General features: G+C 32.8%; 1 protein-coding gene across 1 annotated transcript; it reads right to left on the bottom strand.

Moving 5' to 3' along the window:
- Window positions 1-1,679: 1,679 nt before the first annotated feature.
- Window positions 1,680-11,154, bottom strand: LOC132549284 (cell division cycle protein 123 homolog). The gene is made up of 12 exons (XM_060213205.1): window positions 10,898-11,154; window positions 10,137-10,205; window positions 9,764-9,815; window positions 8,680-8,721; window positions 8,159-8,254; window positions 7,302-7,408; window positions 6,067-6,197; window positions 5,524-5,646; window positions 5,201-5,229; window positions 4,607-4,783; window positions 3,819-3,953; window positions 1,680-2,335 (listed from the first exon to the last, which is right to left on the bottom strand). The coding sequence occupies exons 1-12, from the start codon at window positions 10,969-10,971 to the stop codon at window positions 2,285-2,287; spliced, it is 1,086 nt and encodes a 361-aa protein (XP_060069188.1). The 5' UTR covers window positions 10,972-11,154; the 3' UTR covers window positions 1,680-2,284.
- Window positions 11,155-12,316: the final 1,162 nt, after the last annotated feature.

The following is a 12,316-nucleotide window of genomic DNA, read 5'->3' as shown; positions in this document are numbered from 1 at the left end:
AAGTTATTGTAGCGTTGTAACCCAAACTAAAGATAAATTGTTATATTATGTACCAGTTTCTATGTGAAATGATATGACCTGACCTGTGCAATGCCACACTCATAAAATCATACCGGTAATTATGGCGAATTTATTATCGCCTAAACGACAGGTTTATTGAGAGTAACAGTCATTACTGTTGACATTATATATACATGTAGATGAATTCTGGAATGTAGTTTCGTCAATGTGTAAGGTTATTAAAGTTAATTACAAATTTCTCGTTATAATCTGTCATGACAATAATGTCGAACATATTTTCATAGTTAATTGGTAGTTAAAATAAACCGTTCGACTAACCACCACAATTGGATTCATCGATACGATTTTGATATTTAGATTAGGAAATAATAAGTCATATCTAGTAGTTATTACTTGGCACCATAAAACTACAATATAATAAAGGTGTTGCTAGACTACTCCGGTTCACTAAAGCGGTGTTACATTTATGACAATTTTGTCGTTAAAATAATTTACGATGTATTAAAAAACACTTAAAAAACAGCATAGTACAACCCCTAAATTGACAAAATATTCTATACATCATGTCGTTAAATATCGTTAATACTTTTAAGAGTTATACTAAAACTTTTCATGTTAACAAAAACTCAAATATAGCAAATGTTACAAGTGACGGCTAGTCACGTATACAAAAGAATTTAAAAGATTACACAAGATTCGGACCTAAAACAGATGATGGATTACAGATCTATGTAAAACTGCAATACACCCAGTCTGATCGACTGATCTGTTGCAGACTGTCAGGTATGCCGGTCTTGCTCGACAAGTGAACTCAATTAGGATATCTAGAGGGACTGACGCAAATTGAAAATCAATATTAAATAAGTTACAGTAAAACAGGGCTATTTCATCTATCCTCGCAATCACTACCAATCTACATCATCAATTTGCTATATTCTTATTTTTAAAAGCTGAATATTGCATACTCAAACTCTGCCACATTAAGTTCCATTTATTATGTTAATGCCAACTAGAATCATTTTAACATGTCTAATGTGGTCTTACGTTTGGCATGTAATCTAGTCGCCAGACTAGAAGGTAAGATGAATACCATTATTAGGGCTGCGGAAGCTGGGTAGCTGTTAAGGTAACCCCTTTATGAAGAATGATACTGTAAGACCAGGTTGGCAGTATAGCCAAGTTAAACCCTACGGGGTATTACGTTACCTTGTTCCAGTTTCACGAATCTACCTTTAAGAAATCTACCATAAAGAAGCATTATGTTAGATAAAGGTAAAAACTTCAGTTAAGGTAATTTATGTAATACTTTCAGATGGGCAGTTTTAAGTTAAGGGAATTAATGTAATACTTTCATATGGGCAATTTTAAGTTAAGGAAAATTCTTCAAGATGAGGAAAATTCATGTTCGCCACATTATGGGAGCCACACTTACATAAGGAAATTGAGGCCAGACTAGTAATCAAGGTAAGTTAAATATCTATACAGGCACTAAGTGGCTACTTAGTAGATCATTTAGAAATAAGAACTTCACAAGTAACAAGGCTAGAAGTCATACTTCCCTTGTTCTAAGAACTAGACAACATAAGCATAATATGAGTGAGAACATTATTCTACTATTACTAGTATAAACATTCTTTACAAAGAAAGAACAAATTCAATTATCAATTGTGAACATTTTATTGATAATATATAAAAACAATATATAATTTTGCATGATTCTTGATAGTGATCATGTGTAATAAATTTTACATTGTACTTCTCTTCATAAAAGTAAAAGGCGTCATTTTACAGTATGTTACTATCATAACAATGTGACTGATGTTTAATGCTTAAGACACAACCTAGTATCTGTAAGATAACACAAAATACCAAAATTTTGATGTAAACACTGTCATGCTAGTTATCCTGAAATGATTAAAAAGTTTATCACTCAGCGTTATAAAACTTATGCTACAGAAAGAATATGACTAGGAATAAAGTTATAGCAAATGATACCAGTATGTCCTTCACAGAATGTACTTATCTATCATACAAGATGATGTTAAACTGAAAGTGGACGAATTAAAACTAAATTTAATACAAAATTTTCTTTATTAAAACTTTCTATGTCCAAGGTGACTCCTGTTATTGAACAATTGACAAACAAAAGATATCCCCAGTAACATAATTGTTAAAGTACTTAGGGATGCCTCTGTTCACATTTGTAACAACAGAATCACACTAATTAGGTGTTTTTCTATCAATACATGTAGATCAGTACTTGTCAGTTGGCCTCCTCGTCAGACGATTCCTCCTGTCCTATTTGTTGAATTTTCTGTGGCAGATACAAATATGATTCTTATCATGTTGTCAAGGAAATTCAAATGCATATTTTATGAAGCGGAGTTTTTATGCTTGAAAATAGATAGGGGTAGGTCTTCTACTCTTGAACTCACCATAATATAGAAATAGACAAATATGGGCCGAGATATCTTTTGGAACTGTACAGAGAATGCAATTTACAGGTGGATTGAAGAGTAAACTAAAGTCTTAGTATCTTCATACTTTAACAATCATTTTGACCATGCTTGTTCTGAAATATCCTTCAGCAAACAACTCCAGTGGTGGTTGAGAGCCAACATTGCTAATTTGAAGGTAAAGTTATACTCAAATAGACCCATACACTTGTGCTAAAAAGATTAGCCCTTACTTCTAGGTCAGTAAGTGATGTCATGTGAGGTCACATCCTCAACCTAAAAAGCATTCATTTCGCTACGGAATGAATACAATCCAAAAGGTCCAAGGCCCTTAACAATCATCTAAATCCCAATGCAGTGGTTATACTTGTAATGTGTAAAAGAAATGATCTTGTTAAAAAAGATAAGATAACTTCAACCACGTTGTACATGTAATGCAAAGGTAAACCATTCATTACAGTAACTGCAATCGACCAATAATTTGATTTGAAATATATTGTGTTTAAAAATGGAATTATCATGTAAAAACTATAGTAAACTGTACTCCTCTCCACGGCAAAAGATCAGATCCTGGGGTCATGCAATTCACAAATTAAAGTGAGATAAAGGGGTCATGTAAGAACATGAAAACAGTTTTGAAAGAAATACCTCAAGATCCACCCTTCCATCCATTAAGAGCATTTGATTCTATCATATCTGGGTGATGAGAAGAAGATTTTGTTTTGGAATTTTAGTAAATTTTATCTCTTTTTGGTCCCACCACTCAGACTCCTTGGGAGTTGAGACCTTATGATTTACAATCATACATCACCTTTGCCCATGGACGATTTCTACAAAATCTTATTGAATCAATAAGGAGTTTTCCAGAAGAAGTTGAAAATGATAGGAATTTATGACACATGACTTGGGACAAAAGGCAACCTAAAACCAGTGACCTAAATATCATACTACAAGAATTGCCCATTAATTTTGGTCTTGACTCAGGTAAAAACAGGGAAACCTTCAATTGATATCCCATGGGTTACCACTGTCCCTGGGGGAGTTAGACTAGGTATACAAATGTGGGGATCTTTTCTTAAAAGTATCCCTGGTGGGTAGTGTAGGAATATTAAGAACTGATTTAATTTCGCCACAATGGTGCAGCTAGTTACAAGGAAAGAAATAGAAAGTAAACCACATGACCATTTCTTTGAACTTGTTATAAGTGTACAACAAACCTTTCAAGAATCTTGTTTCTAGAGATTTGATGTGAATGCGTTTTAGCATACCTAAACACAGTATCTTATTTTTGCTGAACACTCATGATATGAAATGCTTTGTGATAAAACTATATATACCTACCAGATTAAGTAGGTCCATGAGTTTGTAGGGATCCTCCCCACTGGTAAGGTCCTTAATGTCCTCAGGGATACCAAAACAAGAATAAGGATGAGGCTGCACACCCTCTGGATGTTCCACAAACCTAAATACAGGTTCCTGATAAAGAAAAATCAGTTCAATACCGTATTTTCCAGGATATAAACCACACTGGTATGTAAGCTGCAGTGCCAATTTTTGACAATTTTTTTATTTTATCCAAATTGAGATTATAAAGAAATTCATTATACTTACTATATTTTTTTATGTCTTTTTACTTTCAGGATCTTCAAGGTTAATTTTAAAATAATAAGTAATTTGAGTGAATAGTTATCATCAGTTGTAACATATTTAGCTAGTTATTTATTACTAATATTCATTGTCGAGGTAAAAATCACAAGTAATTTTTCATTGATAATTTCACAACTGCATCTCATTTATCAAGAGGCCCTTAGGACCTGTATTAATCACATGGCTTTGTTTGGATGAAATTGCTTCATCAAAAACTAAAGAAAAATTCTTAATTTTCAAGAACACAACACACACTATATCTTTTTCCCCATTGGGCACCACCCCTCCATCCTTAGGGGATCAGCCAAACATTTCAAGCTTATCAGAGATACAGAAAACCAAGTGTGATTGTATCAGAGATCTAGATAACAAAGTCAAACTTGTTAAAAGATCCTGATAATTAAATCTGACTGTATCAGAGATCAAGATAATCAAGTCTGAGTGTATAAAAACAGTTACAATAGTATTTGTTGTCTTAGTACCTGATCGTTGTCTGGTGTATCCAAGGGATGAGCTGCGTTGGCGGTATCTTGTGATTGGTTGTTTCCCTGTTGTCCTTCCTTTTTGTCTCCCTTCAAACACTCAAGCTCTTTCCACGTAAACAACAAGCCGTCAGTCACAGCACCAAAAGGGTTGAAGTCTATCAAGAGTAGCTTCCCCTGATGAAATAGATCAGTACATTCAGACTAGTGCGGGCATTGATGAGATAGTGCCAATTCATCCCTGGTAGACATGATAAATGTGTATAAGAAAAAGTCCTACATACACAAAATGATAAAAAGAACTGACATACAGACTACCTACCTCTTAATGGCAATCATTTCTTACTTCTTATTAAATGTTTCTCTAATTTGAAATCTAACACAACCTTAATCATCATGCTGACTGATGTTCAAAGAGAATTCTCATAAAGTTTATCTTGAGTATATAATTTCAACTACCCCAGCTGATTTTACAAGTTTAAAATTAAAACTTTGATTTGAAAAAAAATTAAATCAAAACATTAAAAAAAATCATGCACTTTACCAAAACTAAACACTGCCTGATCATTTTCAAGTTCAGCCTCTGAAACTCACCTTGTCTCTCCTGTACACATCAAATACATCTGGAAGTTAAAACAACAAATTCAGTCGCTGTAGATTAAATTGAACTTTATTATCATAGTTGAACTTGTCAAATATTTAAGGAAAATTGACAATTAACAAACTTGCAATCTTAATTTGTTTTTCTTTAAAAACATCACAATAATTGATAAGTTGAAAATCAAACATTTGATGTTATCTTTTCCAGTATTTGGAGACAGAAAATTATTATACACCAAAAAATCATTAATAGAATTTTAAAATCTTATTCTTTCTATGTCTTTCTTTGATATCTGACCAACACAAACATAACTTACAGTTTTTACTAGGAAACTTGCCAGCCACCATATGGTAGAAGAAGGCCTTGATATCCGACACTATTTCATCCTTCATCTTGGATATAAATTCATAATGTTCTGTGTGGTTTCGCTGACAGATTGCTAGTAACAGACAATTTTTACTTAATGGTTTGTTTGTTTGCTTGATTTATCAATCTGTGAACAGACAGGTTCATTCTGAGGTGGTTATATTACTGACGACATATGGGAGGCCCATCGGATGCAATTCCAGAGCAATAAGGGTTAAGTATGTTGCCTAACGACATAACCAAATAAACAGACAAATCTGTGTCTTAACTTCCTGAGAAACACAAACTGTCAAAGGTAGAGAGTGTCAAATCAAGAATCTCAAATCTTCACTGACTGAGCTATTGCTGTCTTTTCTTTAGTGAAATGAAACTTCACTGATTTTCAATTTTTTCTTCATTATCAATAAATTCCTGTTTTTTGAAGATATTCATTTAAAATTCAAGTATGTTTATATATTTATTTCATTACAAGAATGAAATATATGGTTCTCACCTATTAAGTTTCCATTTCGTACAAAACAACGAAATTCCATTCCTGAAGCTAGACTCTGCCACTTTCTTAGAATAAGTTCGTAGCTGACTGTGACATTGTTACTGTTCTCACAATCCTTACAATGTGAAAACCTGTAAATACAATACAATGCTGTATTACTACTTTTATAACAAAATTACGGCAGATTTACCATATAAATAAAGTTTCACTTCAACTGTTCATCCTCTCATCAACCTGATTTGAGTAAAAACTTTTGCAAGCAAACTGTTGAACCACTGTTAATGGAGTCACAACATTAACTTTCAAAAGTTTGTTTTTATGTATTCATTTGCTATGTGAACAGTCAAGGTTATAGTATCTGGTGGTTACCTCAATGTATAACACAAATGAAGCCATGCAGAGCAGTTGGGGTGAAGAGTACTGAAATTAAAGGACATCACAATCACAGCTCAGACCAGTCCATTTTCCCATCTTCCTGAGGAACATATAAACTGCCACAGGTAGGAAGTATAGAACTGCACACCTCGGATCTTCACCATGTGTGGACCAATGGTTTAATGACATAGCTATTACAGTCCCATACTTTCAAATGTCACATTAGTAAAATGCAACAACCCAATTATGGAAGTACCACTCAAATCTAAACAAATCTTTCATCTAATCAGATATAAACATTTGTTTGATATACAAGTGTCTTTTACTTACTACCATTGTTGAATGATGCCAGATAAATGTTTTTATGATAACTAATCATCGTCTATACATCTTTACCCTAGATTGGCGTCAGAGAAATTTTTCACCTTTGTATGACGCAGACACTTATTTTAACATGCGGGTGAGATTTTTTTAATCAATAATGAGGCTGTGCAGAGGAAATTTATTCTTTTTCTTCCGGACTTTCCTCAGTGTATAGAAATGATGACAGGAACCTTCCGTGTGTGGTGACATTTTCAGAGTAAGGAAAACAAAGTAAAATTGTAAGCTGTCTTTCAGTAAGTATGTAACGCCAAAGTTATCTTCCCCAACACAAATGAATCAGTGGCATAAAGGAAAAACTTTCAACATATATATGCAACAGGATGAGAGGGAAACGGCAGTCAAATTCTTCCCTCTAACTTGGTAGCTAAGGCACAAAAACATGTAGGTGTATAAGAATAATGAAATTATCAACATTTTTTAGCTTTACATTTTCATGTTCAATTCTGACAGGAAAAAAAATTTGAGATCTAACTTACGGTTGTGTCAAATCATGCGTGATGAACTCTGAACTCTTCAAAAGGAGGTAAACATCACTAGGACAGGTACACCTTAATGTCTTATCAAAGGAAATCCATGTGGCATCCTGGTAACAATCAACACAAATCATAAAATGTCACCAACCAACATGTCTCATAATGAAGTGAAACACAGTTATATCATTGATAAAAATAAAAAAGGATTTTCCTTGTACATAGAGGCAAATAATTACGGGAGATGTGATTATATTCAGTATCAGAAATTTAGTTCAACAAAACAAAAAATAATGCATAGTAGTTGCTTTAAGGAGCAGATCTCAGATCTATCAACCGAGACATTTGTGTGACTATTTCCATCTAGAAATGTGCATCTATCTATTTATAAACATCTAGCAAAACATTCATTTCAGTTTTTGTAATCACCATTATGCTCAGTCAAGAATGTTTTGGAGTCTGTTTAAGCAAATCTGCTAGCCCAGCATCAGAAGAATACTAATAATTATCACTGGTATTTTATAACTTTACACATCCTTAGTGAAAAAGTGTACCCTTTTCTGTCATGAATGACTCTGATCTCCGCTACTCACAAATAGACCCATCAAGTTTCCTCTAATTTTGGATTATTTTAGTGCTCTGTACACTCAGTGGGTCAAATATGGTACCTACAATCAGTTTACACCCGCATTTAAACAGTGTATATGTTCAAATTCCAAAAATTTCAACTATAGACTACATACATAATAACAATCATTAAACAATTCATTACCAAATATTAATGTCCAAATAATGTTCAAATGCATTTAAATAAACAATATTAATCGTCAATTCAATATATAAATCAAACAAAACAACCTTACCCTTGGGGCACTCCAGTTTAATTTTGGGAAAGCAGAACCTCCCAAATTCTTGATAATTTTTTTTGTTAAACTCTCAAATTCAGGAAAACTGGGCATCTGAAAAATGTGACAATAAATACACTGCAATACCTATATATTCCATTAATAATCATAGAAAGAGATCAATTTATTGTTTAAAAAAAAATTGTTTACCACTGTCCTTCAAAAGCACATGTCCCTTGTAATCATTTTTGCTGGGAAAGTCAACATGTACACTACTATTTATAGTCTTGAAAAAATAGTTGTTTAATTCACTGCTCTTCCATATCTTCCCCAAACCTCCCCCACCCAACCCTCCACAACTTTTTTAAAACCCAAATTGTGTCTTTGACAAAAGTTTCATTTCCTTATTTGTAACAAAAAACTGCAGTTAGAAGATCAGTACAGTAGTATATATTTCATCTGTCAGTTAAAGTATTACAAAGTGAATATATTGTTGTCGTCAGACATTTACACTTGAAAGAATTCATATTACTACTTACTTTTGTTTCGGAAATGTCAGCAGATTCCCAGTCAACATCAAGCTACAACCAAAACAAAAAACACTCAAACAAAATAAATCAGTACACAAATATCACAAAAAAAAAACACCACATATTATGTACAAAAAATAGCAAAAATTTCCATGTCTGATTTTGAATCAGCATTAATCCAGACAAAAAAAAACAAGCTTGTTTGTGGTCCTGGAAAGGTTCATGACAAAATAGGGAGTACCATAATTGAATAGACAGCTGTTTAGTTGTTTTAAGCAAACATATGTTTTAACTTTCTGAAATAAACTGCAACAGTCTGCCTGGGGAGAGACACAAATAGTTTATGTATAGCTACTGAGCAACCATTTAGTACACCATCTATCATATGGTAACACCACCATTTTTCTCCAATATACAATGTCTACTTTTGAAATGAAACTGTATGTGTAGGTGTTGGTAGTTATAAAGATATTCCTACATTTTTATTTGAGAGTGTAAACTAGTATAGTGTTCAAGTCATGTCCATATATAAACTGCAAAATTTTCATTTTTTTTAAATAACTTCAGCAATTTTATAAAGACTGGATTAGATATCCTATTCCGCTAACATGAGACTAATTGTTTTGTCAATGTCATGATGTAATGACCCAGTTTATTTTGAAAGTCAAGTCTGATTTTTTTCAGACTCATTTTTTTATTATCTTTATTATGAAGCAATGAAAATTTACTTATGAATGAAAACTTGGTATTTCTCTTGTATTGGAGCTTTGTTATGATCTAATCTACTAGTATTTAGTATTCTATGAAATGCCATAAATGGCAAGCATGGTCTGCGGCTGAACTGTTTGTGTGTGGAACATGTCACAGCAGTATAGACTGGTGAGTGTTGTAGTACACCTTTGCACAACACCTGTGGGATGAGCTTACATGAACCATTCCACTTACACAAAGTCGACTTGTCATCTATTGATCACAACAGTATCATTTTTTTGCCATAGACAAGGACTGCAATTCTGTAAAGTATATGCAGGTATAGAATATTTTTTGTTAGAATGGGACTTGATTTATATATAATTTAGAACTAGGTTTTTACCTCCTCTCCCTCAATATCATCTTCATCATGTTTTCCACCTGCTGCAACACATCTAAAATTAGAAAAGACATTTACATGAACAACTTTTATTCAGTATACCTAATGTCATCTTTTAGCACATTTTATTTTTTCAAAAGATAATTTGCATATTATCTTGAACCACACATCAAAAAATAACATAACATTGAATTAACGCATTATCATTCTTTTAGCTAATCTCATAAAGTAATCTATAAACAATAACAATCATTAATATAAGCTTATATAAGTTTCAAGAGAGTTTACTTAAGAAACTGTTTGAGATTGGACATGTGTATGATATTATGGAGCCAGAATGTAATATGTTACTGGCCATTCTTGCATGGAAACCTACTGTTCTGGAAGAACAATGCCGTCCGCTTGTAGATAGTCCAGGAACTCTTTGGGCAGAGGCAGGATGTAACTGATGAGAATACAATTCAGAAATAATTTTGTGCAGAGGAAAGAACATACAGAAAAATCTACACTTCACATATCATTGATCTTTCAAAGTGATCACACATATACAGATTTTCATAACTTTTGTTGTGCTAAAATTCATTGTTTGCGTTTTTTATGGAGTGATATTATCATGACTAGAGATGACACTCTATAAAGACAAAAGTTGATATGGTGACCAACATGTTTTACACACAATTCATTAACAATTATATGTGTACAGCATGTAACATCAAGAATTTTTGTCTTCCTAACTAAAGAAAGTCATATAAACTTTTGGAAAGAATAATTAAGTAAAGGAACTGAAATAGATTGATGTAAAGTTAACGCTCTCTGAATAAGAATCCCTCGTAGAGATGAGATGATTTTATCAGAAGACAGGGTTTATATACACATTAAAATTGGGGTTGTACTAGATAAAAAAAATACGCCTCTAAAATGAGAAGTTAATCTCAATATTAACATTTATAAGTTTGCTACGAATTTCATTAATTTGAGACCGAGATTTTCGTTCTAGGTGTATATGTCATGTATTACATGGAGAAGCAGCTCGATTTATAATAATAATAATAATAAATCCTCCACTCTCTATACAACGGTTCTCTCTCTGTTATGAAAATAAGGGTTTATAGTGTAGGATCACGCATTGGAACAAACCTCTTAATCGTTACGTCTTTGAACTTGGGATACCACGCTGAAAACGTACAGTTCAACACATCTTGTATGTCCATTTTAGGAGATTTGTTTAGAGACCAAACACTAATAATGTTAGACTTAAACCTTCACGTGGAAATAAGTCTAGAGAGATATGATTAAAATGCATCATTATATGTCAAAGTTAACCAAAAATTGAAGGTGACGAAAACTCCTCAGAGCATTGCAGCAGATTCCTTGTTGCATCAGCAAGTCCTAGATCTCGGAGTGAAGCATAACAAATACACATGCACACTAAAGAGTACCTCGGGAAGGGAGATAACTTAGCATTAATAGGAGTTGTCTCCCGTACAACGTTACATGTACTAATGTATCTCGTACGAATATCATGTAATGAGATTAAATAAAACTGTAGTGGTAAATTTAATTTAAGATGCGAACTTTTGGAAGTAATCAAGTTTCCTGTACAACTCTTGAATAACAAAGCTACAATATCAGGATTCAGCTTTTCTTGTTTGTGTTTTGTTTTCTTCTTCTTATTATTATAGAGAAATACCACCTAAGATTTACTGAGAGACCTACCGAGACACCTCTTGTCTTAGACTGTACAGCCTCATTATTACGTCTTTGTGGCTAGACGTTATATATGGTACATAATTAACAAAACAAACAAATCACAATTGCTTGTCATTGCTGATATTATAGGTACAATTTTTACACGGACTTAGATTTTTGTTATTAAATTGTATGTATTAGGTATATGTATAAATTTATCACTTTCGCTTCTACTGCTAGTCTCTGGTAATTTGTTATGCCCCGAGTAGCGATGTGATAGTCTAGTGTATAAATACATTATAGACCCCTTTTGTGATTTGTTTTCTCGAAATTAATAGTCTTATCAAGGTCTTAAATCTAGAAATATAGCGTGAAATCTCGGGCGATGAGACTGGAAATATTAGGAAGAAATTTCCCGTGACAAGAGTCATCCATCTATATCCTATGTCCGCGGTGTTATCATCAGTTAGTGCCACTATTATGTCTGTATGGTTAACAACTTGCCCTAATGCCAGTTTGTTATGGGCAACAACCGAGTATAATCAAGTCTGAAAATTCGAGAAAAGAAATTCTATTTCATATGAGGGTCTTGAAACTTAATCAAAATGTTATTTGTATACATTTTAAAAAGTGTTGTAGTGTTTTTTTTTTTAGCTCTACAACACTACTTAAAAATATATTCCGGATATATTTAAGACTTATATTTAAGTTTCGACCGTCGTATCATCAGGTATATTATTAGTATTATTTTCATTACAGAAAAAGATTATCAAGAAATGTTATTGGAATCGCTTATCATCATTTTAACTTGTACGTATGCTACAGCATATAACTTTTTAAATTTAGGTAAATATTCAGAATAAAATA

The sequence above is a fragment of the Ylistrum balloti genome, unplaced genomic scaffold (genome assembly GCF_031769215.1).
Source record: "Ylistrum balloti isolate Yb309-2 unplaced genomic scaffold, AGI_CSIRO_Ybal_v1 Utg370052, whole genome shotgun sequence".
NCBI classification, from domain to species: Eukaryota; Metazoa; Mollusca; class Bivalvia; order Pectinida; family Pectinidae; genus Ylistrum; species Ylistrum balloti.
This window is presented reverse-complemented; position numbering and strand designations above follow the sequence as displayed.

Excerpts from the sequence above, each read along its gene's own strand:
- LOC132549284 (XM_060213205.1), bottom strand. The coding sequence starts at position 10,971 with ATGGACATACAAGATGTGTTGAACTGTACGTTTTCAGCGTGGTATCCC. Across the intron at positions 8,255-8,679 it reads CTGACATTTCCGAAACAAAA|ATGCCCAGTTTTCCTGAATT; the intron begins GTAAGTAGTAAT and ends CACATTTTTCAG. Across the intron at positions 3,954-4,606 it reads ATACACCAGACAACGATCAG|GAACCTGTATTTAGGTTTGT; the intron begins GTACTAAGACAA and ends TTTCTTTATCAG.